This window comes from Chelonia mydas, chromosome 4, assembly GCF_015237465.2.
Source record: "Chelonia mydas isolate rCheMyd1 chromosome 4, rCheMyd1.pri.v2, whole genome shotgun sequence".
Lineage (NCBI taxonomy): Eukaryota > Metazoa > Chordata > Testudines > Cheloniidae > Chelonia > Chelonia mydas.
Window position 1 is genome coordinate 28,822,384 of NC_057852.1, and position 27,474 is coordinate 28,849,857.

The window sequence follows — 27,474 nt, forward strand, 5'->3', positions numbered from 1 at the left end:
AATCCCCCTTTCTGAAGGTGGACGTTCACAGTCCTGGAGAGACTGTAACTATTGGTGAAAACAGCAGTAACTTGTGGGTGGATTTCCAATCAGAAATCGACCTAGACTTGAAGGAAGCGTGCTGCAGAAACCAGAGTGCTCATGAGCTCCTACCCTGCCCTGATTTGGGTCGGTCCCCCACAATGCTCCTGTTTACTATGGTGTCTGGAGGTCCAGTTTGAAGTACTATCAGGAGACTAAGTTGAGAGAACTTGGATTTTTTCCCCATAATATGCCACAATTTGCTACCCCCTGCACCATTCAATGGAAGGAAACAAGTGGCTTTATAGTCAGAACATTTGAGGGTTTCAAACAAAGTCTGAACCAGTTCCTTGGAAGAAGTAACTGAAGGAGAAGTTGGATATTTAAAACCATCCCCCTTTTGAGATATAACTGAACAAAATAGCTAGACTCCCCCTCCCAACCCCCCAAAGTCAGAATTGTGTTAATTTTTTACTGAGCCAGTTTCTTTCAGACTTCCCAAAGAGAGTCTCCTCTTGAAAATTTCCAGGCCAAAAGGAGTTGTCCTGCAAAATGTGTGCATGTGTGCACGTGTGTGTGCGTGTGTGTGTGTGTGAGAGAGAGCATGTATGTGTGAATATTCAGGGTTATAACAGAGAGCTGGTTGCAGCCCCAACTATGGAGTTATTACTGCTTCACAACTCACTACATGTCAACCAGAATTGAGTGAAGCTTTAACTTTTATGTCTTGCTAGGTGGTACCACGATAATCTCACCCGCCATGCAGCAGAGGCTCTTCTTCTTTCCAATGGATGTGATGGAAGCTATCTCTTAAGGAAGAGTAATGAAAGGAATGACTTGTATTCTCTCTCAGTAAGGTACAATATGGGGGGAAAGCTGAATTAACTTACATGACTTCACGTTACTACTAATTTTAAGCATCCTTCACTTACCACCAGGTTTATTTGCAATAGTAATGCACTTTATTAACTGGTAATAATCACATTAATAGTTTCTGTGATCTGGTAATCAAAAAAAGGTTTGAAACATCCCAATACCTAATATTTGTGCCCAACTTCAGAGGTCCATAAGAGTTCATCTTGCTGAGAGATACTTCATTCCATGAACTGCTTTAAAATTAAACATTGTACAATCACTCAAAACCCTCTATAATGGTAAAATCAATTAGATTAGCAGCCATAATAATAAAGGGAGGCAGAACTGAAGTGAGCAGAAAGACTCCATGGTGAAAAGTTGCTGACCCCTGGTCTGGAGTCATTGTAATATATTGCACTTTGAAACGAAGGTCAGTTGCACTTGTGAAGCCCAGTTTCACAGTGGTGCAGAGCATCAACACCAGTGGTTTTCATCAGTGTATACACACCAGCACAAATATCTTCAGTACAGACATGTTCCCAGACTGTGAGCTTTGTGGGGCAGGGGAAGCCTTAAAAACAAACCCACAAACCCTCATCTATACAGTGCCTAGCACAATGGGGCCTCTAGGAACTACTACAACACAAACAATAAGTATCGATAACAGGTGCCTAGTGTAAAAATCATGAAAAGGAAAACTCTTAGAAACAAACAGTTATTTCTTAATTTTTAAAGAATATAATTTCTCAGTGGCCTGACTATTTTTACACTAGCAGAAAGAATTAAGCAGTATTTGAACTAAGCCTCTGCCACTGGCAATTTCTCAAACAAAATCCAGTTTTGCATGACAATCTGAAAGTTATATATAGTAAACCAGAAAATGTATTTAAAAGAGTTACTACTTGCAATAACTTAAGAATAAATTAAATATTTGTAAACAACTGATAAAAAGAAAATTGCTCCTTAAGTCTCATTTTATATCTGCAAGACTGAGGTTCATGCTGGAAGGGTTTATTCATCCTTGAAAATTGTGAAGTGAATATTGATACAGTGTCATTGGTTTGTTACTTTGTTAGTTGAAATAAAAATCACAGGTCGGGATCCTTGGCCCTGATTCTTTACTCCGTTACGTCACTTTTATGCTGGTTTATCTCTATTGAAGTCAGTGGAGTCACTCCAGCACAAAAGTGGTGAGTGGAGTAGAGAATATTAAGTTTCACTGACAGCTCAGACTGCCCAGATCTTTTAGATGCCCACTGATAGTTCCTTCAGAGATGCATGTAATAACAACTTATTATGCGGGGACATGGTGCATATCAGCTAGAGTACATGCTTTCCTAGTTACCCAACTGTTGTGGGGTAGCTGATTGCATTGTGAAGGAGAGGAAGAAATGCACAAAACAAACATCTAGCAAATTTCCTCTGTGGGAATGTATGTCCTGTTATTTAGAAGATGAAATCAGAGTAAGTCTTTGAATGATAGATTTTATTTTTTTAATTACTCAGCTTTTTTTTAATTCTTATATAAGGCATCCAAAGATGACACTTCAGATGTATGAAAATAGATTTCATGTGAAAAATTAGTATCCAAAACTCAGGGTCAATGAGCATAATTAAATTTAGTCCTCAGAGTGCTTTACAGTTTGGTATAAATGTTTGCTTCCATCTTTGGATGCTGTAGATCAGAAGATACCTCAGTAGAACTGGTCAAAATTTTTTAATCATAACTTTTTTAATACAAAAAATGGCTTGTCAAAGGAAATGAAAATTTTTAGCAGTAATGTATTTCCCTTGACTATTTTTTTATTTTTCAGCCAAATGAATTGAAAAAGTTTGATTCAAATAAAATTTTTCATTTTATTCCATTATACTATCCCCTTTTTCTTTTCCCCACAGAAATAAAGGGAGGGGGAGGGAAAAGGGAGGAAAAGTGACAATTTTTCATTTGAAACAAAAATTTGGTTAATTGAAAGATATTTTCAAACAAAATGAAAAATGCTTGTTTAATTCTAAATTATGTCCTGGATGTTTTGATGAAGCTAATAAAAAAAAATGTTCATTACAAAATGAAAAGTTTAAATTTTGTTAAGATATTTTTCATGGAACATGCATAACATTTTCCAGCCAGCTCTATATCTTAGTGTATAGCTGATCTACTCTCCTGAATATCTTCTATCTGTCCTTTCACACATCTGTCCTTTCACACATGCCCAGACTTTATCAGTCATCATTAATGGCTTGCTTCAGTATGAAACTATGCTCAGATATACCTTGATATTTTGATTGACATTAGCAGTGTGAAGCTAGTGAGTGGTTAAATTCACTAACTTTGAAGAGAAACTAAGCAATGAATAGAGCCTACTCTCATTGCCACACTTTATTTCCTGTGAAATTAGATGAAAAGATGAAAACATGACCGCACTGTAGCAAGAAGCCACGACAGCATACATGCTAGTATGCTATTGGCACATGTCTTGCCTGCATTGTGTGATGGGAGGCTGAAGGCAGAAGGTCTTTTCAGCCACAAGAGCGGTGCTCTAAGGCCTATGAATGCACACTCTAGAGTGGCCAGCTGTGCTCAGAACATGGCTCTTTAACATAATTAAATATAATTAATAAGACCCATTAAAATATATCAGGGATTGTACGCATCCACTATGAAAAGTAGTTCCTACTAAATGATGAGAAAATAATAGGAGTTCATAACTCTCCCCTTTCTCCACTATTTTGAATATATTTGTTTCTTGTTTTTTTCGTAACCTTTTCTTTTAAAGATTCTCTGGATTACCTTAGGTGCTATTGTTAACAAGATCCACTTTAACAGAAGAGAAATGCCGGCTCCAATGCCTCTGATATGAATTGCTTCGCTGCCTTATGTATGAATAACATCCAGTGAGGAAGTCAGGACTTGTATAGCTCTTTGTACATCACCAAGTTCTCCTGAATGGCACTGTACTGTGTGCACTGTACTGACACATCTCTTCCTGTGTGCATTTGTTTAGTGCCTAGCACAAGAGACCCCCTATCCTGATCGGAGCCTTTGGTGGTGAAAGTAAATAGTAGGCCAAAAATTCTCAAATCCGGATGCCTAAAATTAAGCTCTAAATATAGATTTAGACACTTACATAAAGGAGGCCTGATTTTGAAAAGGTACTGAGTGCCTGTAACACAAAGTGACTTCCCTGTGAGATTAGGGAGACTTCTGGAAAAAAAAAAAATCAGGCCACTTTTAAAAGTGCCTAATTTTGAAATTGTTATCCAATAAATAAAATGTGTACACTGAACAGAGAGATTATATCTTAAGAATTAGCAGTATGCAGTTCGACTGTCTTCTCGGCGCTCCACCAGGGCCGTGACCGACCCTGGCAGGGCCGATCTGAGGACCTCACTAAACCATCCAATCGGTAGTAGGGCCGGGCGGTGCGTACAAAGGGCAGTATTGCTACTAACTGGACAGGCATCCTGGTGGGTAGAGCAGGAGGCTAGGAGAAAGGACTCTTGGGTACACTCTGTTATTGACTCCCAATGTGACCTTGGACCAGTCACTTAAGCTTTCTGTGTTTTCATTACCACATCTGTAAAACAGTGATAATACTTACCCTACCTCATAGTGGTGTTGCAACTCTTAATTAATAGGCCTGGCTTCCAGAGGTGTCAAGCACCTACAACTGGAACTGGAGTGAATGGGAGCTCTGAAAATGCTGTGGCTTTGAAAAATCAGTCCCAACGTTCATAAAGCTCCAAGATCTAAACATGGTTGGTGCTGTGTAAGCACAAAGCAATAAGTGTTTACATTTTCCTCCAGAAACATTTTGTAATTTGCAAACTTTACGTATTTGGACAATTCTCTTTTTCCTTTTAGAGCAAGAGATTCTGTGAAACATTTCCATGTGGAGCACATGGGGTCTTCATTCAAGTTTGGATTTAATGAATTTCCCAGCTTGAAGGAGTTAGTCATGCATTTTGCAAACCAGCCTTTAATTGGAAGCGAGACAGGTAAACGATGTGTGTCATATGTGTGAGTGTGGAGATGGCTTTAGGGAACCCACTTCATATTTACACCAGACAGTCATTTTTACTCAAAACCTGCCCAGATGTACCTCTTCGGATATTATTTTGTGTGTGCCAACGTTAAACATACCAGAGGTTTAGGTTTAGAGATGCCTTCTGCTTAATCTAAACACAAACCAAAGTCAGTAGCTTGTGATTTTACCAGCCTGGGACACAAGCCTTTTTTGGTGTCAGGGTAGAGCCAGTAACAGGATGTTGTCTCCAATCCCTGAGGCAGAGGCCTTTGCTTGGATCCACCCTGGAGAAAGGAGGGAACCGTAGCGGTTTTAGGGAGCCACGTGGTAGAACTTTGTATCTATTAGAATCAGCTGGTGCCAGAAACAGGTTAGAGCAGCTTGATGTGACACAGAACTATAGAAATTGCTCTCAGCAGTGAAGTCAATAGAGTTAGTTTTGATTTATTCCAGTGTTACTGAGAAAAGAATTGATTGCTGAGAACAGAAGATGGTCACATGATGATGATTACCAGTGAAATACCTGTGCTTATTATGCACTTGTCTAACAAGGTGATGTAGTGTGTGATTGTTTTAACCTAAGAAGCTTCTGTTGTTGCCTTGTCTTTGCTGCTAGCACAATCTTAGCTCAGAAGAAGCATTTCAGAATGTGCATATGCTGAGGAGCATAGGACCCTTAATCTCCTCTCCCGCCAGCTTTTTATTTTACTAGATTAAGAAATACAGGGTTAAAAACTACAATTTGATGACTGTCCCAAAATAACATTTAAACATCTTCTCAGAAGAGGAGGCATGGAGGGAGGGGGCTGAGAGTAGAGGAAGGAGAGAGCTATGAAGGAATTTATTTCCACTACTTCCCAGGCCAGAAATCCACATTGGTTTCCTCACCTCACCTGCAGTTTACATGCCCTATACTTCACCATTAACAAGTGATTTCCTCCGCTGAGGCAGAGCAGCCTGCTTGTTGACTTGCTCTGCCCTGAAACAGGGATTTTTTTTAAAAAAATGTTAGCTTAATCAGTGTGTTATTTACCACAAGAGGAGCACAGACCATTTCAACAGACAGCTGCTGCTTGAATGGGGTCAAGGAGAAGGAGAAAGACTCTTCCTACCAGCAGATCATAGACCAACTCACTTGTAGGAATGAAATTTAAAACGCTGAGCTCAAATTTCTAGTACTAATTCTGAGAGAAAGAGGGGTGCTAAAAGTATAGGTTAGGTCTAGGTGCCAGGTACTCCTGAGTTCTAATGCTAGATTTGGCACTGTCGCTTCTGTGGCCTTGGGCCAGTCTTTCTTGTTGTGGTTTTCTTATCTTTAAAAAAGATTAAGGCTTACCTACCTCCACAGTGGAAATTGCTAGGATTAATGAACATTTGTAAGGCAGAAAACTGTTAATAATTTGTGTGTGCAAAAAATATGCAAATAATTTGTATGTGCAGTAGTGGTATTTGTACATGTAAATAATCAGATAGATGCCTAAATGATTACCTCCAGGTGCAATTACTGTGATGGCATATACATCAATAAGTATGTACTCAAGCACTTCTGTATATTTGGGATCTAAGTATTAATCCAATCACAGGGTTAAAAAGGTTTATGTTAAAAATGCAACTATACTATGAACCATGCTTCAAAGTACTAGTTCGCAGGAACTGTTTTGGTTTAAAGTTTAAGATGAAAATGTTTCAATCTAAATATCCATTTTGGGCTATGAGAAGATTCTTATCTGAAGTCAGAAATATATCAGCAAGTTTAACCTTTCAAATATTTCAGATGACATGTAGAAAATTATGATTTTTCCTTCCTTCACTCCATGTGTTACATCCATTAGTAAATAAGGATTTGGTGCTATATGATCTCTGCAAGCTGGATCCTTAGTGCTGAATGATGTGCTTGGCAGTTGGCTTAAGGCCCCCTAATCAGATTCTGCTAGCTCTGTGAAACCCATCTCATCTGTCTAAATCAGACAGAGCTAGAGGCTGGAAATGGGTATTAAAGTATCTCGCCAACAAGCTTGTTCCCTTTCCACTTTCCTTGCCTATATGCCGCAACATACAGGAAGACAGAGCACCAATGCTGATTTCACATCCTGATGTCCAGCCCCTTGAGCACTACCATAATAAACATGATTAATAATAATAGCTGCCTGTGGGGTAATGGCTAATTTAATGGGGCAGGAGCAGTAAGTTGTCTGTTCAAGCACAACCCTTTAAAAGAATTATAATACTTAGCTGTTATCCATAAGAAGGTAAATGTCATTAGGCCAAAAGAGGTGAACTATCTGGCCCAAGGTCAGAAAACATATCAGTGGCAGAGCTGGGAACAGAATCCGGTTCTGGCTCTCAGTCCATGCTCTCACTCAATGATAGATAACGTGAGAACTTTGGCTCAGGTGCTAGCGGTCAGTAATTGTATAATCAATGAGTTTCTTTTTTTTTTTAAATACTGGCATGGAATGTTATATGGTAAAATTGGCAGCTCAGCAATATGACGGAATAAACAAGGAACCTGAATTATTATATTCTCTGGCTGGTTTATAAACAAAGGACTTCACAAGCACATGCTATCACCAACAGAGAAATAGAAATCATCTCCAAAGGCTCCCCATCCAATTTTCATTTTGCTACATTAAAAAGTACAGTTAGTGTGGGCTCTGAAAGGTTTTAGAGGTGCAGGAAAAAAATTCAAACAAACTCATGGTTCTCAAGCCTAAGTTCCATGTTCCTGGGAAAGGAGGGTGTAACTTAGTGGAGCTTGTCAACATTTTTTCAACAAAAAGTTTATTTATTTAAAAATAGACGACTTTTGAAAATGTAAACTTTTGTGATCAATTGTCATTATCAGAAATTTTCACAAAAGAAGTCTAATTCAAAAATTTCCATTTACCAAAACTCAGGTTTTCAGTAAATGAAAATGTTTTCATTTATTAAAAAAATAAAAATCACTAAATGAAAATCACTTGATGTTTTAGACAAACATTTTGCAAAAAGTTGTGAAAAATATATTTTTTTAATGAAAAATGGGTTAATTTCAACCCATTTAGAATGGAAACATGAAATATTTTATTGTACTCATTTTTTGACCAGCTCTAGTGACTTTTCTACGACACTAATGATTGTTTTGTGCTCACTTTTAAACGCTGTGTGTTTTTTAATGTAGTTCCAGTGATTAGGGCATCACACTGAGTCAGGAGAGTTTATTTCTCCTCCCACTCTATCACCGTCTCACTGTGAAACCTTAGCCAAGTCATTTAGATGCTCTGGGTTACCTATCTGTCAGGTGAGGAAATTACGAACCTGAGCTTTGTAAAGCACTTGGAGATCTATGGATGAAAAGTTGTATAAGGCCCTGAGATCGGGTTGGGGGTGCAGGCTCCAGGTGGGGCCAGAAATGTGGGGTTCAGGGTGCAGAAGAGGATTTCCAGGCTAGGGCAGGGGGTTAGGGTACAGAGGAAGGTGATGACTCCAGCTCGCGGTGCAGGCTCTGGGATGGGGCCAGGGATGAGAGGTTTGGGGTGCAGGAGGGGCTCTGGGTTGGGGCTGAGGGGTTTGGAGTGTGGAAGGGGGTGAGGGCTCCGGCTGGGAGTGTGGGCTCTGGGGTGGGGCCGGGGATGCAGGGGCGGCTCTACCAATTTTGCCGCCCCAAGCAGTTGGCACCAAATTGCTGCCCTGCCGCACCTGGAAGAGCGGCGGAGGTGCCGCCGAATTGCCGCCGCGGGACACAGACTGCCGCCCCATTCTGAATGCCCCCCAAGCACCTGCTTGGAAAGCTGGTGCCTGGAGCTGGCCCTGCGGGGATGAGAGGTTTGGGGTGCAGGAGGGGGCTCTGGGCTGGGGCCGAGGGGTTCGGCGTGTGGGAGGGGGTGAAGGCTCTGGCTGGGAGTGTGGGCGCTGGGGTGGGGCCGGGGTTGAGAGGTTTGGGGTGAATGAGGGGGCTCTGAGCTGGGGCTGAGGAGTTTGGGAGCTCAGGGCTGGGGCAGGGTATTGGGGGTGTGTGGGGTGCAGGGTTTGCAAGGGAATTTGGGTTTGGGAGGGTACTCCAAGATGGGGCAGAGGGTTGGGGTGCGGGAGGGGGTTCGGGGTACAGGGTCCCGGTGGCGCTTACCATGGCTCCTAGGAAGTGGTCGACAGGTCCTAGCAGCCCCTAGGTGCATGGGTGGCCAGAGAGGCTCCGCGCGCTGCCCTTGCACCTGCAGGCAGTGCCCCCGCAGCTCCCATTGGTCAGCACTAGGAGTGGCAACAGCGCACGGCGCCTCCCTGGCTACCCATGTGCCTGGTGGCCGCTTCTGGGAGCCACGCAGAGCCAGGGCAGGTAGGGAACCTGTCTTAGCCCAGGCCCCCGCTGCGCTGCCGACCGGACTTTTAACGGCCTGGTCGGCAGTGCTGACCGGAGCCACCAGGGTCTAAAAATGGACACCTGGCAACCCTACCCTGAGATCCTGCGAAGTGATGCATGTGGGTACAGAGGTACTTTCGTTCTGGATTGGGGCCTAAGCGTTAGAATTCTAACTAGCCTTATTTCTGTCTATAGCTTTATTAGTCATTGCAAATAGCTATACACATTAATGCTGGTTTTACTTCAGTGTTCCAGTGTGCACACTTCTTCCCTTACTTCCTATAATGCAAAAATTCAAACAAACAAAAATGTGACTCAGGCTAGTATTTGCTGTGAGACAGTTTCTTGAATAGACAATTGACTGGTATAAAAGCTCAGTTCAGTAACAAGGGTAGAAGCAATACACGGTCACATTTCCGTCTTCTTGCCAAACAAACATAGTCAAAAGATTATTTTTTTTCTATTTGTTTGCTTTCTTTACTAGTTCTCAGCTAATGGTTTTTAAAAACCATGTGTAAGCTTTGAGTCATTAACCAGACAGAAAAACCAAACTGTGGCTTTAATCGGCTTAAATTTCCAAGAATATAGTCACGTACTGATATTTTCCTGTTCTGTTAGTTTTCAGAAGATCCCTATTTGTTGGAAAGCAGAAATATATACCAACCCTCCCGCACCCCCCCCCCAAAAAAACCCAACCCTAAAACCACACACACCCCACAAAAATGTCTTGCTACGGATTGAACTGGACATTTCTATTTCTTATATATTTACTGAATGATGCTACCTAAAATATTCCTTATGGAAAAATCCTACAGAACTTAATAGAAAATAGTATCATTTTTATAGAATGTTTAAACTCGGGTATGCAATTCTGCCGCAAGTATATAATTGTCTACGGAACTTAATACACAGGATATCGCTCTCTCTTCATTTCGAGTAATTGCTAATAGAGGCCTCTTGGTTCCATCCTTATTAAATGTAAAAGAAATTTTCCGTAGAGCTAGGGAGAATTAAACTGCCTATGACCCTTGACCTACACCACATAGCTCAAGTTAAGCATATCACATTTGCATGCTTCCCTGTTTCTATGATCAGATGTCAGCTATTTACTTCAAATGTTATTTTTTCCCCATCCCCTCTTGCAAAATATAACTCATCGGGAGAATTTAATACATTATTAACAATCATTTGGAAAGTTTATTTTGTATTGTCTCTTTGATCTCCTTTTTCAGCTAGGCTTGTGAGCTTTGTAGTTTTAGAAAATGCATATGGGTAGTGAAGAAGGTTGGATGTGAAGCACCAGTCTAATTTTAGAGATCTCCTTTGCTAGTGTTTTGCTGCAAACATAAACTCTCCGCTGTTTAATCACAGCTCCATGAAGGTTAGCCTGAAGGACATGCGGATCACATACTTGATGACACTTGTATAAGACTTCGTCTTACCAAGCAGTGATATAGCGAGCAAGAATATTAATAGCTTGTTTCAGAAAAGGTGATACTTCTACCCTAAAAACAAAGTTAAATGTTATGACATTGTAACCAAGTCATAGTGCTAACTGGAACAAACTGACCAACAACAGACTACTGTGTTCTTGTTTTATTAAGGTAGTGTGACCCACTGGCTAGATTACCAAACCAAGAGTCAAGGAACCTGGTTTCTCTTCCTGACTTTACCGTTGATTCAGTGTGTGATGGTGCTTCATTTCCCTATCTCTACAATGGGGATAATAATGCTTACTCACCTTTGTGAAGTGCTTTGAGATATATATAGGTAAAAATTCTAAATGTATTATTATTGCCTGATATTTATATAGCAGCGTGAGGTTGTGCCACCTACTCAGGACTAAGAGAAGAGAATGGAAGCTCCTTTTCTGATTACCAAAGGTTACTGGTCTCTTTAGCTGAGCTCAGTAAATTCTTTAGATACAGAGGTTCCTATAGCCTGCTGGAGTAAGCTCATACAAATAGAGGCATGTTTGATTCATCAATAGTGGACCCTGCTATATCTTAGTTTTTTCATTACTCTGAGGGAAGGTGGCAGGTTCTATCTGGGATACCTGTAGCCTTATTAACTACCAGATCAGCTACTTGGTGAAGGGGTTTAATTAATTATGTTAGCTGAGTCTGTGTGAGAAGCTTGGAGTGTGGCTTAAAAACCACCCTCAAAGGAACTTCTCTGCCTGCAAAGGAAAGGAAAAAAACAAGAAAAACTAAACATGAGCCAAATACTTACCAGCTAGAAGGAAGAAAGATACAGTCAGCTGCAATCCACTAATGGCCACCATGGGCCCCTGAGGGGTGCAGCTGGTTCTTTCCCCTGGTTTTAAAGGGTTGGCTATTAGAGGAGAGCATTCTGGGAATGGATCTTATAAAATGAACGAACCAAGTGTGGAGAAGGTCACGTATAACTAGATAATACTGAAAGAAGATAGTGCAGTTTAAATAAAGAGGACAAGTTAGGTTGTTAACTTCCAGAAGATTAGGGATTTTAGTGTGAGATACCAATGAAGTCAGGTTGTTTACATGTTGTAGATATTCATGTCCTTCTATTCTGTTAGGTTTGAATAATAAAAATCTGGATTTATTTTTGTTTCATCCCTGGTTTCCTGTTTTTAAGTTTTACCTTATCACTTTGCAAGTGGACAGACTGTAGCTGAGTCAGAATATTGCCAAAACAGCCGTTAACACCCCTCTTCTCTAACACCACAGCACACCCACAAACACAAAACCCATCAGCTGATCACAACTGCTCAGGGCTGCCTTTGTATCTCTCTTAGGATGGCTCTCTTAAGCCTTGATACTCTGAAGATTTAATTATATGCTTAACTTAATATACTAAGTAAACCTATTGATTTAAATGGGACTAACTGTAGTGCATAAATTTAGGCCAGGTCTATTTTTATAAACATTGCCAGTTTAGTATTGTTAGGCAAAGGTTTAATTTTTGTACACAATATTTGGGCCACCAAAACAGACACAGTTATACTAGCAAAAAAAGGGCTTTTGCTGGTACAGCTTGTTTTGCTTGGGAACTGGTACAACCTATTGTAAAGTACTCTGTTGCCAGAATAAGATACAGCTATGTTAGGAGGATTGCCTATATAGGTATACCACTAAACCTTTTCTAGTGTAGATGGGATCTTGTGGTATTGGGGATTGTGTCTTTAAGGGCTGAGCTTCCTAGATAGTCTGGACACTGTGAAGCTCTTGTTGTTATGCCCAGCCAGCTGGAACTGGACACAGAATAAAGAGATCGCTTGCAAGCATCTGAAGCAGAGCGACCCCTCTTCCCCAAGATCGGAAGCATGTGCATAAGTGTCTGCAGGATTGGGGCCCCAGGTAGCAGCAGTGTCCCTTAGTACCCTATCCAGGTCACTGGTTCAGCGGACAGCAGTACCTCTTCCTACAGCACTTTGGGTTTTCCTTGTGGATCTCCAATCCAAGTCCTTATTAGTCTTAACATTGCTTAGCTTGTGAGAACCAATGATCACAAGCTCAAGAGGACATGACTAGTCAAGTTTCAATCATGGAAATTAAATAACAGATATTTTAACATATGCTAAATGGAGGGAAGGCCTCAAAAACGTCATTTTCATGTAATTTGTTTCTCTTTCACAAATAGAAAATGAGTGTTTCAAAAAACAAACAAACCAACAACCACCCTGCCTTTTAGGTACTACCTCATACATTCTATAGCCAAGATTGTATTTACTGAGGAAGTTCTATAAAAATAGAAGTTGTAAATCTTCTCTAATAGGAAATATGAAGCATTTACAGTAGAAAGCACTTAGGGTGACCAGATGTCTCAATTTTATAGGGACAGTCCCGATATTTGGGACTTTTTCTTATATAGGTGCCTATTACCCCCCCACCTCCTGTCCCGATTTTTCACACTTTCTATCTGGTCACCCAGAAGAAAAGCACTTTTCATCCATAGAGTAATTATCAAAGGTGGGTCAGCTTTATTATTCCCAGCGTTATTATTGCAGAAGGGAAAATGAAAGCCCAGGGAGATGAAGTGATTTGACCAATGCCACACAGTAGGTCAGTGGCACATCCAGGCAGATAACAACAGTCTCCTGGTACCTGATCGCGGGTCCCATCTACTGGACCATTCTCTTCATTGTGCATAAAAGACTGAAGTGAACATCTCTCCATCTTTGCACTAGACTTAAAAACTTTGGGTCCTTATATCCACAACTCTGAGTTTGGGTGCTTAAAAAAGGCACAATGTATTTATATACAACTATGAAAAAATCGAGGATACTGGGCATAGATACATAATTCCATCTCTTCTAATGAGAAGGATGTTTATCCATGTCAGAGATTTATGTGAGGTAAGAAATGGCTTCCAATTGTGAAACACAGATTAGGTGCTTGATAATCAAGAAAGCCGCATGTTGTGTGTCTACTCCAATTATCCTAATAATGATGATTCCATGAACAAAAGCAGATTCAAACTACATCTCTAAAGGGAACAAAGAAAACATATTTTTCTTGCCTCATGCAGGTGTGAAAGTTCTGTGGTGCTGCCTTCTTGGCTTTTCCACTCATATCAAATTAGGAAGAGGTTTACATGAATATCTGCTTGAAGGCAAATTCAAAAAGTCAGGCCTGGTCTTCACTTAAAACTTATAGCTATGTCAGTCAGGGGTGTGAAAAAAACAACATTACCTTCTGTAATAGCTGTGCTGACAAAACCTCAGTGTAGACTCAGCTATGCCAAGAGAAAAGGGCTTCTTAGCTGATGTCATGGGGGGGGGGGGGAGGTGTTTTTAAACCAGCAGAACTCCTCCTTCTGTTGGTGCTGCAGCTACTTGAGGGGCCTATGTTGGTATGGGTGTGTCAACATAGCTATGCCGGCATCAGCTCTATAGTGTAGACACAACCATGGCACCTACTTGAAGGAATAGAAGAGAAGAGGTGCAGTTGGGCATGTATAGGAAAGCAGAGGTTTTCAGACACAGCAGAGGGGCAGGATTTGGGTAACCCACACAGGAGATCCTGAGTCCACATGCACAGTGGAACAGAGGTCCAGGACTTTCTGGGAGCAGGGCAGGGTAGAGTCAAGGGTGAAGGATCCACTCGAGTCAGATGGAACCGCTGCTACACAGATCCATTACTCACTGTCCATAGCCGCTCTGCAGTTTGTGGGGAAGGATTCTTGTCCCCTGTGGAAAACCTTATGTACAGTCCAGTTACTTAGGCTGTGCACTTTGAAAATGATTTGCCTAATTTAATCAATAATTTAAGTGTCATTTATGACATGATTGTCCTCTGACCTGTGTGTGGCCAAAATCCCACTCTTGTCTTAGGAACCTGACAACACAGGAGTGCTCCAGAACTCCAAACACACACACACACACACAGAGCTGGGACAATCATTTTGTATTATCCACTTTGTCACATCACTCACTTGTGCTATCTTTTATTCAGGCACCCTAATTGTACTGAAACATCCGTATCCCCGGAAAGTGGAAGAACCTTCTATTTATGAGTCTGTCCGGGTTCACACTGCGATGCAAACAGGAAAAACTGAAAATGATCTTGTCCTGAATGCACCTTCGGTAAGTTACTTTTCTGTTATTAAGACTCTGAGTGTAATGCAGCCAGCCAAGAGCATCTACCCTTTTAAAAATGGTTATAGCCAAGAAAATAATCCTGCCGGTACATAGTCTTGTGATGAATAAGAACCTTTCCACCATTCTCCTCAGGAGATCAGCAATGCTGAGCATTAGAAAATGTTAATAAGCGAGCTGTCATATGCAAATCTTTCCATCTGAACTAAAATTATTTTTGACTCTTGAAGAACCAAAGAGCTCCACCCCATCCCTTTAGAATATTAACTTTAAAAAGTTTTGAAACTAGTCAGTTTTTACAAAAAAATCATAGCCAGAATGATTTAATGATGAAATACATCCTAGAATACTCAAGGAGCTGACTGAGGAGATATCTGAACCATTAGCGATTACCTCTGAAAACTCATGGAAAATGGGAGAGATTCCAGAGAACTGGAAGAGGGCAAATATAGTGCCCATTTATAAAAAGGGGAAAAAGGACAACCCGGGGAATTATAGACCAGACAGCTTAACTTCAGTATCCAGAAAGACAAAGGAGCAAATAATCTGGCAATCAATTTGCAAACACCTGGAAGATAATAAGGTGATAAGTAACAGTCAGCATAGGTTTATCAATAATAAATCCTGTCAAACCAACCTAATAGCTTTCTTTGACAGAGTAACAAGCCTTGTGGATGTGGTAGATGAGGTACATCTTGACTTCAGTAAGGCTTTTGACATTGTCTCACATGACCCTCTCATAAACAAACTTGGGAAATATAGCCTAGCTGGAGCTACTGGAAGGTTGGTGCATTACTGGTTGGAAAACCATTCCCAGGGAGGCTATGTCTACACTACAAGCTATGTTGGCATAACTTACGTCACTGTGGTGTGAAAAAACCACCCCCTGAGTGACATAAATTACACCGACATAAGCGCTCGTGAGCACAGAGCTACGTCGGTGGGAGAGCTTCTCCCGGTGACACAGCTTCTGCTGCTCGCGGAGGTGTTTTATTATACTGATGGGAGAGCTCTCTCCCGTCGGCATGGAGCGTCTTCACCAGACATGTTGCAGCAGTGCAACGGTATCAGTATAGCTGTGCCGCTACAGTGCTGTACGTAGAGACATGGCCAGAGTAGTTATCAATGGTTCACAGTCAAGCGGGAAAGGCATCTTGGGTGGAGTCCTGCAGGGATGGCTGCTAGGTCCAGTTCTGTTCAGTATCTTCATAAATGATTTAGAGAATGGCATAGAGAGTACACTTAAAAAGTCTGCGGACAATACAAAGCTGGGAGAGGTTACAAGTGCTTTGGAGGATAGGATTACAATTCAAAATGATCTGGACAAACTGGAGAAGTGGTCTGAAGTAAATAACATGAAATTCAATAAGGACAAATGCAAAGTTCTCCACTTAGGAAGGAACAATCAGTTGCACACATACAAAATGAGAAATGACTGCCTAGGAAGGAGTACTGAGGAAAGGGATCTGGGGGTCACAGTGGACCACAAGGTAAATATGAGTGAACAGTGTAACACTTGCAAAAAAAAAAAAGCAAATATCATTCTGGGATGTATCAGCAGAAGTATTGTAAGCAAGACACGGGAAGTAATTCTACCATTCTACTCCACACTGATATGGCCTCAACTGGAGTACTGCACTGTGTCCAGTTCTGGGCACCATATTTCAGGAAAGATGTGGACAAATTGGAAAAAGTCTAGAGGAGAGCAACAAAAATGATTAAAGGTCTAGAAAACGTGGTCTATGATGAAAGATTGAAAACATTGGGTTTGTTTAGTCTGGAGAAGAGAAGACTGAAGGGGGACATGATAACAGTTTTCACTACATAAAAGGCTGTTACAAAGAGAAGGCTAAAAAATTGTTCTCATTAACCTCTGAGGATAGGACAAGAAACAATGGTCTTAAATTGTGGCAGGGGAGGTTTAGGTTGGACATTAGGAAAAATTTTCTAATTGTCAGGATGGTTAAGCACTGGAACAAATTGCCTGGGGGAGGGGGTTGTGGAATCTCTGTCATTGGAAATTTTTAAGAACAGGTTAGACAAATACCTGTCAGGAATGGTCTAGATGACAGGTTTCAGAGTAGCAGCCGTGTTAGTCTGTATTCGCAAAAAGAAAAGGAGTATTTCATGCATCCGATGAAGTGAGCTGTAGCTCACGAAAGCTTACGCTCAAATAAATTTGTTAGTCTCTAAGGTGCCACAAGTACCCCTTTTCTTTTTAGGAATGGTCTAGTTATTACTTAGTCCTGTCTTGAGTGCAGGGAACTGGATTAGATGACCTATTGAGGTCCCTTCCAGTCCTGCACTTCTATGATTTAGTGATTTCCAGATATCTCTGGTGAAGATGATGAAAAGTCAGGCCTTTCTTGAAGCTTCAAGGGGGCGCATCCAAGAAGTTTAAGCACCCACATCATTAATCATTTTTGAAAATCAAGGCCAAAATTGTGCATCCAACATTCCGACTGTTGTCAAATGCGTGTTTTTGCCTAACTGGATCAAAAATTCCCTAGCGCATGCTTTGTGTTATGCTATGTTCTGTTCGTACTCTGCTCATCTTTAGTTGGAAGGGCTTTTGTCACATATAGAGAATACTTAACCAAGGCAAATTAAAATCTGTCCCAGTTCTTTGGGTTTTTTTAATGTTTCCAGAACAGTTTACATGGATAATCCCATTGGCTTAAGTATTATGACATGTGGCATCTAGGTAAATGAAGTAAAATGACTTAATTGCTGAGTATATTTTACTGAATATGGGTCATTATATACTTGGAGAACTCTGTGAATAGATTCTGGCCTACTCATATTCACAATTACCCCCTGGTGTAAGAGGGTACCACTCCTTTGAAGTCAATGGAATGACGTTTGGGGGAATTTGGCCCACACTCTGAGGCAGTACAGAAGCTGCACGAGCATAAGGATAAGATGAGTCGTTGTGGGAGGTATCTGGAGAAGAATGAGCTATAGTTTGATTTTGTTTTGCTCATAATAAAAAGGAACAAAATATAAACACAGCTGAGTCTTTCCTTCTTTCTTTGCAGCTTGGTACAAAAGAAGGATACTTGATAAAACAAGGCAAAATAGTAAAGGTAAGAAAAACTTCAGAGCTTTCATACTCCTCTCTTCCATCCCATGCCCATAGAAAGAAATGAAAATTGAGGAGGAAGAGAAAATCCCAGGTTTAACTTAGCATCTCTGTGGTTTAATATCCTATATATAGTGAAATGAGAAATAAATCATTACCCAGAAAAATAGAAACAAACTCTGGCAAGTGAAGTGTAAAAGTATAATTAGGCAGATCAAAAAAGAATATGAAGAGCAGCTAGCAAATGACACAAAAATTAACAGCAAATTTTGTTTTAAGTACATCAGGATCAGGATGCCTGGGAAACAATTGGTGGGGCCAATGGGCAATTGAGGTGCTAAAGGAACACGCAAAAAAGACAAGGCCGTTGCGGAGAAGCTAAATGAATTCTTTGCATTGGTCTTCACTGAAGAGGATGTGTGGGAGATATCTACACCTGAGCCATTCTTTTTAGAAGACAAATCTGAGGAACTCACCCATATAGAAGTGTAAATAGAGGAGGTTTTCGAACAGATTGGTAAATTAAACAGTAATAAGTCTCCTGGACCAGATGATACTCACCAAAGAGTTCTGAAGGGACTCAGATATGAAATTGCAGAACTACTAACTGTGGTATGTACCCTATTGCTTAATTCAGCCTCTGTAGCTGATGACTGGCGGATAACTAATGTGATGACAATTTCTTTAAAAAAGCTCCAGAAGTCATCTTGGCAGTTCCAGGCCAGTAAACCTGAAAAATACCAGGCAAATTGGTTGAAACGATAGTGATTAGCAGACGCATAGATGAACGTGATATGTTGGGGAAGAGTCAACATGGCTTTTGTAAAGGGAAATCATGCCTCACCAATCTATTAGATTTCTTTGAGGGGGGTCAACAAACATGTGGACAAGGGTGATCCAGTGGATACAGTGTACTTGGACTTTCAGAAAAACTTTGACAAGGTCCCTCACCAAAGGCTCTTAAGCAAACTAAATAGTCATGGGATAAGAGGGAAGGTCCTCTCATGGCTCAGTAACTGGTTAAAAGAAGGCTAGGAATAAAAGGTCAGTTTTAACAATGGAAAGAGGTAAACAGCAGGGTCCACCAAGGATCTGTATTGGGACTAGTGCTGTTCTACATATTCATAAATGATCTGGAAAAAGAGGGTAAATAGTGAGGTGGGAAAGTTTGCAGATGATACAAAATTACTCAGGATAGTTAAGCAGACTCTGAAGAGTTACAAAGGGATCTCACAAAACTAGATGAGTGGGTAAGAAAATGGCAGATGAAATGCAATGTTGATAAGCTGAAAGTAATGCACATTGGAAAACATAATCCCTACCATACATATAAAATGATGGGGTCTCAATTAGCTGTTACCATTCAAGAAAGAGATGTTGGCTTCATTGTGGATAGTTCTCTGAAAACATCTGCTCAATGTACAGTGGCAGTCAAAAAAGCTAATAGAATGTTCGGAACTATTAGGAAAGAAATAGATAAAAAGATCGAACATATCATAATGCTACTATATAAAGCCATGATAAGCCCAGACCTTGAACACTGCACTTCTGGACATATCCGCTCAAAAAAGTTCTGGACATATCCGCTCAAAAAAGATATGTTAGAACTGGAAAAAGTACAGTGAAGGGCAACAAAAATGATTAGGTGTATGGAACAATTTCCATCTGAGGAGAGATTAAAAAGACTGGGACTGTTCAGTTTGGAAAAGAGACGACTGAGGGGGGATGTGATACTGGTCAGTAAAATCAGGAATAGTGTGGAGACAATTAATAAGGAAGTGTTATCTACCCCTTTACATAACACACAAACCAGGAGTCACACAATGAAATCAATAGGCCATGGTTTAAAACAAACCTAAGGAAGTACTTCTTCACACAATGCACTGTCAACCTGTGGAACTCATCGCCAGGGGATGTTGTGAAGGCCAAAAGTATAACTGCGTTCAAAAAAGAATTAGAAAAGTTCATGGAGGATAGGTCCCTAGCCAAGATGGTCAGGGATGCAACCCCCTCCTCTGGGTGTCCCTAAGCCTCTGACTGCTAGAAGCATGGGTTGGATGATGAGGAATGGATCACTTGATAAATTGCCCTGTTCTGATCACTCCTGTTGAAGCACCTGGCACAGGCCACTGTCAGAGACAGGATACTGAGCTAGACGGACCATTGATCTGACCCAGTATGGCCATTCTTATGTCTTTGATCTCTTTCTGTCAGTCAGTTGCTCAAAGGTCCATTTAATTGGTTTGACGTTAAATGCTGTAATATATACACATTTGTTTCATTGATTGTTTAAAAGCTCTCCATCAGTCTGATCCTCTGTATCTCATGACTTCAGTCCTACTCATGTAAGGTGCTGAGCACCCTCAGCTTCCATCATTGAGGCTGTTCAGAGAACCTCACAATAGCAGATCCCTTAATATAATATACCAATCTGGACCCTAACGTCTATCAGTACCAGGCAATCTGTGACGAAGTCTCAAGGTCTGGGCTTTCCTAGGAACTTTGATCTGAGAGGCAGATACTGTGCCTTTTCAGGCCAGCAATCATGGGCAAGTCATCTAACCTCTCTGAACCTCAATTTTCCCATCTGTAAAATGGTGATAAAACTTATTCTTCTTTGTAAAGAACTTTGTGATCCGTAGGCAGAAAGTGTATGGTAGTGATTAATATTATCACCAATCTTAGGCCTTTCATGGTCAAGGTCTTCATTTTAATGCATCTAATTCCCATTTTATTTTATATAATATCTATATTATCTTTTTGGATGCCAGTCTAGTTTAGTAAAGGACACTTCCTGTTATAGGAAAGTGTTCTTCTGATTAAACATAGAGCCTCTCATCTTTAAGAAACAAAATGGTTTCAAGAAAAAGGTTGCTTGATTTTGACTGCTGTATTTTTTTTACTTTATTTTAAAATTCTCAAACCATTTGCTTTCTTTCTTGATTTCTCAGAATTGGAAAATGAGGTGGTTTACACTGCATAGGAATGAACTTAAATATTTCAAAGACCAGACGGTGAGTAGCAAATTGTAATTTGACATGGTTTAAAATGATCAGATCTCAAATAGGGCCTGATCCTGAGAGCATTCAAATCCTTTGGAATTCAGTGGGAGTTGTAGGTGCCCTAGCATTTCTCAGGCTGAATACAATTGACATCAATTCCAGTATTTAAATCCCTGCAGTGCCATGCTCCCCTGACCTCACCTTTTTCACAAATGCCATGGTTCCACTTGTGGAACTCATGCATGTTTTTAGCCATCACATGCCAAGTGATGACAGGTTAATCTTGCTCCCGGTGAAGTCAATAGTAGTTTTGTCATTGACTTTAGAGAATAATTATAAATATTATAGCCTAGTAGATGTTTAATGTCTTGGCCATAACCCAATACAAAGCTGTTCTTTACAGTATATTCTAAATTGCTTTGTTTAATCTTGTTTAAAGGGCAGAAGTGGTATTGGGGACTGTACCTTCAAGGGCTGAGTTTCTGAGAGAGAGCCTGGGCAGCAGGCTGTGAAGTTCTTGTGCTTATGTACAGCCAGATGGAACCAGACACAGAATAAAGCAGATCTTTTACAAGCCCTTAATCACTGAGTTATCACTGAACACTTTCACTTGAGAATGCTGTTCCACAACCTCACTGAATTATTAATGGGATATTTTTCCTGATATTCAGGGTTTATTTTCCTTTCCTCAGTTTCACCCCATTATTCGGAGTTACACAATGCCTTTTCTCCCCTTTTGGTATTCCTGCTTTCCAAGCATTTACTCTCTCTGTTGCTCTGTTTTACATTACTTTGCCCCAGATGTAACAGCGTGGATAACCCTTTTCCTGCCATCATGGGATATATAGCCACCAGCATACCCTCTTCACCAGAAGCCCCACTTTAGTGGGAAGCTATATGAAAAGCCTTGCTATTTTGGTGGCAGAGTCATTAGTCAGCTATATCCCTGTAAGTGTGCCCCAAACCTATTCTCTTCCAGCTGGCAGTACCATGCTGTCATCAGCCCAACTCTAAATTTAAAGGTATTTTCCTGTTCCTTGTATTCATCCAAATTCTGCTCTCAGATATATCGCTGTAAATTTGGATAGACTCCACTGTGTTACTCTGCATTTACTACTCCAACATAACTGAGAGCAGAATCTGGCCCCTTGTCACCGTTAGTGCATGGAAAGAAAGTGAAACCTTGGGAGTGAGGTCAGCTACTGTCTTTCTTCCAGTTTCACACACTCTCATTTTTAAAATATGTTATTTTGAAGTCCACAGAACCAATTCGGGTACTAGACTTAACGGAATGCTCAGCAGTGCAATTTGATTACTCACAGGAACGAGTAAACTGTTTCTGGTAAGTTGCAGTCCAAATTAACCCTTGATTCTTTTGCCTAGCTTTTCCGAAAGCCGTAATATACTCAGGAAACATTGATTTGCTATTGCCAGCCACTCCTGACAGATACCCGATGATAATGGGTGAGCATTATAGAGTCTCTCCCACTCTTTATTGTATCCATGTATCTCAACCAGCTCCCTTGATCAGTTCCATATAGCTCTGTAAAAGTCAATGATGGAGATAGTACTCTTGCTTGAGCTACGGGGTTCATTCATTATTGATTCCCACTTCCACTCAGAAAACTAAATTCAGCCCCAGGGTAGGCAGGTGCAACTCATACTGAGGTGAGACCACCACCAGTGAATTTAACCCTGGTTATTTTTGCGGCGCGTGCACTAAAGCCAACCCCCGCACAATTCTGCAAAACACAATTCATTTGTCAATATTGGCCAGGCACAATGTATTAACAAGACTCTCACTCTCAAGAACTGGATTAAAAAATAGTTCTGGCTAAACAGCTGAAACCGGACTGTAGGTAGGACCTGAGACATTAGCCACACAAATGTAGCATCACTCCAGCACCTGAAGTCTGAACAAAAACTGGTCGGTGCCAATGTGGGAGGAAGCATCGCTGTGGGAGGAAATACTGATTATTGGAATGGATTTAGATTATGTTTTCTTTACAGTTTAGTATTCCCGCTAAGGACATATTACCTGTGTGCAAAGACTGGCATAGAAGCTGATGAGTGGATTAAGATACTGCGATGGAAATTGGTAAGGAAATGGTGTGTTAAATGGCAGTGTGGGCAGAAGGCTAATCCCTAGGATTTAGCACACCAAAAGATCAGACAAGCATTTGTTGGCTCTTTCCTGTATTTACATGTCTAACAGATAGATGTATTTACCATAGCAATGCATTAATCCAGCTATGATTACATTGCCATACCCTTGTTGAAACTATATAGCCTTCTCCATTTTGAATGACCATAGAACAAGTTGTCATCCTAGATATTTTTCTTTTTCAATTCTTAAATTATGGATTTATTTCCAGTGCTACAGAAATCTCATTGTGGAGTTGGTTTGAGATTCTCTGCACAATGAGGTATTCTCCTTCCTAATGTGTGTACACCATCCATATGTACACTTAGCAATTTTTTTATTTGTAAAAATGCTCCAGTCAAATGGGCTCTGAGTGCGTATATAAAATACATTAAACAGTAATCTCCAACAGAGTGTTGTCAACTCTCGTGGTTTTATCATTAATCTCATGATTCTTGGTATTTTTCTTAAACACCTGGCATCATGTTGTTAAGTGAAATTCTGTTTTCATGGGAAGGAAAAGTGACTTTCTAGCCATCATGGTAGCAGAGAAAAGCTTGAAAACATGAAACCTAAAGGCTCCAAAAATTAGAAGGAACATAAAAAGAACCCACATTCTTATATTTTTTTTTAAATTGATGATTTTAGGGACCCAACTCATGATGATTTTTGACTGGCTAGGGTTGGCGATGCTGTGAACAAATTGAGAAAGTATTGCTCCCACTCAGTTAAAATTTCAGTGAGCAAGTCTGAACCTTCAAAGATTAGCATGCAACTTCTATTGACTTCAGTGAGTTGCATGCTTGGAGTCTATTCCACTACATGTATCACACATTATGAAATCTGTACATATGAACTTTGCAAGGCCTATAAAGTGAATAAGACTGCTTTTTATGAGGTATACATTTAGGGGTAAAAGTAAGCCGGTACGGCGTACTGGGAAAAAGTGTCCGCCAGTACCGGCCTGTACAGCTGACTTTAAAGCGCTGCCACGGCAAAGAACCCTATTTAAAGTGCTGCTGGGGCAGCGCTTTAACATCGTTGCCCCTTTTGACACCCCCCTCCCCTGGGCCGCCGATGGGAGGGGAGGGAGCAAAAGGAGCAGCTGCCCCTAACCCTAACCTGGGCTCTTTAAATCGCTGCTGGAGCCCTGGGTGGCGCGAGCCAGGCTCAGCGGATGGGCTGGCTGGGGGACGCTAACCCCCAGCCCTGCCCCTTCTGCCCGAGGCCCCGCCCCTTCTGCCCGAGGCCCCGCCCCTTCCAGGGGGGCCGGAGCTAGCTCCCCGTACCGGTAAGAGTTCAATTTTACTTTCACCCCTGTATACATTCCATAATGGTAAGGACATGACATGACATTTGTCACCACCACATTGATCTCTCTGCTATCCTTTTTCTATCTTGCCTATTTCGACTGTAAACTCTTTGGTGCAGGACCTGTCTGCTATTCTTTTTATGCAGTGCCTGGTACAATGTGGCTCACTGTTCTTGGTCGGTCCCTAGGCACTATTGTAATAAACATGATTAATAATAAGATATTAAGGCATATATACAGCATAGTCCCTTTAAAAGTGCATCTGCCATACAGGAAGGGCATGTTAGGTTTTTTCCCAGGATCTTGTTTGTTGGAATTCCCCTGCATGTCTGTAAATCCCCAACAGGGACAACTAACTAGACTTGATCTACAGTTTAAGATCATTGCATTAAGAGATGCACACACAAAACTGGTTAAGCATTTTGTATGTGCATATTCTACAGTACTGTTGTCTGGAGTGCCTTCTGTGTTCATAGTCCTGTACAGAACACAGAAAGAGACATGGCCCGTGCCCCAAGGGAATTTTTTACCTAGACTGTAGATAATACAGGCCCACACAGACAGCATACGTTGGGAGATCAGGTGGGAGTCAAGAAGACAGGGCAACGTGTTATAAATCTAACTTGCTCAAAAATCAGCAGCTAGTATTTTATCCCTGCCCAATTTTTATTTTCTTTGATATTTCTTTTTAACTCGCCACATATATGAATAAGTAATAGATTGTCTTTTGTTTCAGTCACAAATAAGAAAACAACAGGACCAGCGTGATGCCACCTCTGCTCTGTAGTTATGCCTCTAAATAATTTAGTCAGCGAGAGTCAGCCTTCAGCATTGAGTGTCACTTCACACAGGAGCGGTGTCAGCACATGCGTTACCTACAGTGTACATCTATGTACTTGCATATATAAGATTAATGCTAAAGGGACACTTTCAGAATGTGAAGTGTTATCAGTGAAAGCTGTTGCATCCTAACAATGCTGGTTCCCTACCCACTCACGTGTTCCTATTCGGTTCACTTATGCAGCACAAAAGTGTTCAGTATTTGAAACTTTCGGCATCGTAGTAAAGCACTCTCAGTTAGCTTCATTGAGCTTCTGTAATAAATGCATAACTAACTACTAGCAACAGCTGTTCTGCAGGGGTTAGCCCACTCATTTGAAATCACCTTTTTTCTGGAAACCTTAAATATTTGTTTTGCGTTGTGTTTTAAGGGTTTAAATCCTAGAGGAAAATTATGTCTCCAGAGTGGATTTTTTTCATTGTGAAACTGACTAGAGTGTATTTTTGTAATTAATGTGAGTCCCTATTACATGGAAAATATAAACTTAATATTTTTAAAGTCCAGTGTCAAAGTGGGTGATGAATAATAATTGGTTTTGATTAAAGATATTAGCGTCTGGTCTGGTTCTACATTTTGGCAGTGGTAGTTGCAAGTGTGTAGATTGCTGCTCTCTCTTTCTGTTAAATAGAATGTATGTTACAGACATGTACAATATTGAGAGCATCCTTATTTATACATTGGGGTGATAAGGGCACAGGGCAGTTGGACCCCAGCGTCTCCATTCCCAGTACACCCATGAAGGAGTAGCCATAGGCACCCAGGGAATGAGGACAGAATGCTGTACAGCCAGCAAAGCCCTTGGTTCCCATTGGGCCAAGAGCTTTTTAGTGGAATTCTAGCAGAGTCAAGTGCCTGTCACTTGCCCACATGAAGATGATCATTAAATTTTACGCATTTCTGCTAGCCGCATCTGCTTGTAATGATCTTTTCCTTGGTTAGTATTGAGAGTTTACAGGCAGAAGCTATTAATTTTAATTGATTAGGTTTGTGTGTTTTAGGGGACAGGGGCGAGGGGATAAGACAAGTTATATTCTGGAAATCAATTGTAAAGCATTTGGCAGCTCTCTGGACAAAGAAAGAAGGGATCATGAATTTGTTTTTAAATATCAAATTAGCTTGAATTGTACCTGCTCAAAAATGTTTTACATTAGACAAGGCCATGTTATGTTCTCCTGCCATATAAACTGCTGTGGCATTTTTTAAAAAAAGCACACCAACCAGTTTAATTTTCCATAGCTGCCTCTCTTCACATAGAAAAGGCAGCTAAGCCTGGAAAAAGAAGAGACTCCATTATGATAGAGGAAGAATTCAGAGTTGTAATTACAGGAATAGTATTTTGTTTTAACTTAGATGTTCACAGTATTTGATGAATTTTGTATAGACTAAATATTTTAAGATGTCTTGAGTAAATACTGTTTCACCATACTATTAAAAGGTACTCTTTTAAAACTTAGATTGTGATGCCTGCAGTCAAGGAAGTTAGCAGAATGGTGTTCATACACAACAAAGTTTTATAAAGTAATGATTTGCATCTCCGTTTTCCTCCCAAAGAAATAAGATAACTGCAATACAATAAAAATATCCGGTACAACCCTGTTGGTAAGCTAACAATAGTCATGCCTCTCTACTAATGGATGGAAAATCCTATGTGAGGTCAAATCATCTCACAAATCAGAGCTTCTTCCCATGGGAACAGGCCGGTTACAGAATACTGGAAACAAGACATAGTACACACTCCCTCGCTCAAACGAACAATCGCAAACTGAAGCCAGGTTAGAATACAGCTTGCTGCTTTTCAAATGGAGCTTCACACAGACAGGCTGTTACACTGGTTGATCAGGGGTCTACATTGGCTGATTAGTTTCTAGATGGAATTTGAAGTGTTTGCCTTAATGTATTAAAAATGCAGATGTTTTGGGACTAGATTATCTGAAAGACTGCCTCTTGCATGGGATACTTCGGCAGTTACAATCGGCACATGCTGGAGCCCCTTGATTTAAGTGGAAGAGACAGCTGGCAAGGCAGTCTCTGTAAAGATTCTTCAACTGAAGAATTCACAATCCCATAGACTAGAACCCAAATGTGTTCACCTTGGAAATACGCTGTAAAGCCGATCTTTTCCTTCTCAGGTCACTGAAGAGGCAGTGGGCTGAGGGATTCAAGGTTGAACTGGTAAGATGGGATTTGTTGTTGTTGTTGGAGGCAGAAAGTGTCCCCACCCTCAATTTTGAGGTGGAATTTTAGTAACGGTTACCAAGGGAAATCCGTGCTATCTATTT

At 40.7% G+C, this 27,474-nt stretch overlaps 1 protein-coding gene across 1 annotated transcript in view; it reads left to right on the forward strand.

The window, feature by feature from the left end:
* The window catches only part of DAPP1 (dual adaptor of phosphotyrosine and 3-phosphoinositides 1), a 45,218-nt gene extending 18,826 nt beyond the window's left edge, over nucleotides 1–26,392 (forward strand). The window contains exons 2-9 of the mRNA XM_007063037.4: nucleotides 756–878; nucleotides 4,739–4,872; nucleotides 14,673–14,803; nucleotides 17,854–17,901; nucleotides 20,849–20,911; nucleotides 22,156–22,241; nucleotides 22,910–22,997; nucleotides 25,091–26,392. Coding sequence (XP_007063099.1) covers nucleotides 756–878; nucleotides 4,739–4,872; nucleotides 14,673–14,803; nucleotides 17,854–17,901; nucleotides 20,849–20,911; nucleotides 22,156–22,241; nucleotides 22,910–22,997; nucleotides 25,091–25,141 — 724 coding nt within the window. The 3' untranslated portion in view covers nucleotides 25,142–26,392. The remainder of the gene's footprint in view (nucleotides 1–755; nucleotides 879–4,738; nucleotides 4,873–14,672; nucleotides 14,804–17,853; nucleotides 17,902–20,848; nucleotides 20,912–22,155; nucleotides 22,242–22,909; nucleotides 22,998–25,090) is intronic.
* The last annotated feature ends 1,082 nt before the right edge of the window (nucleotides 26,393–27,474 follow it).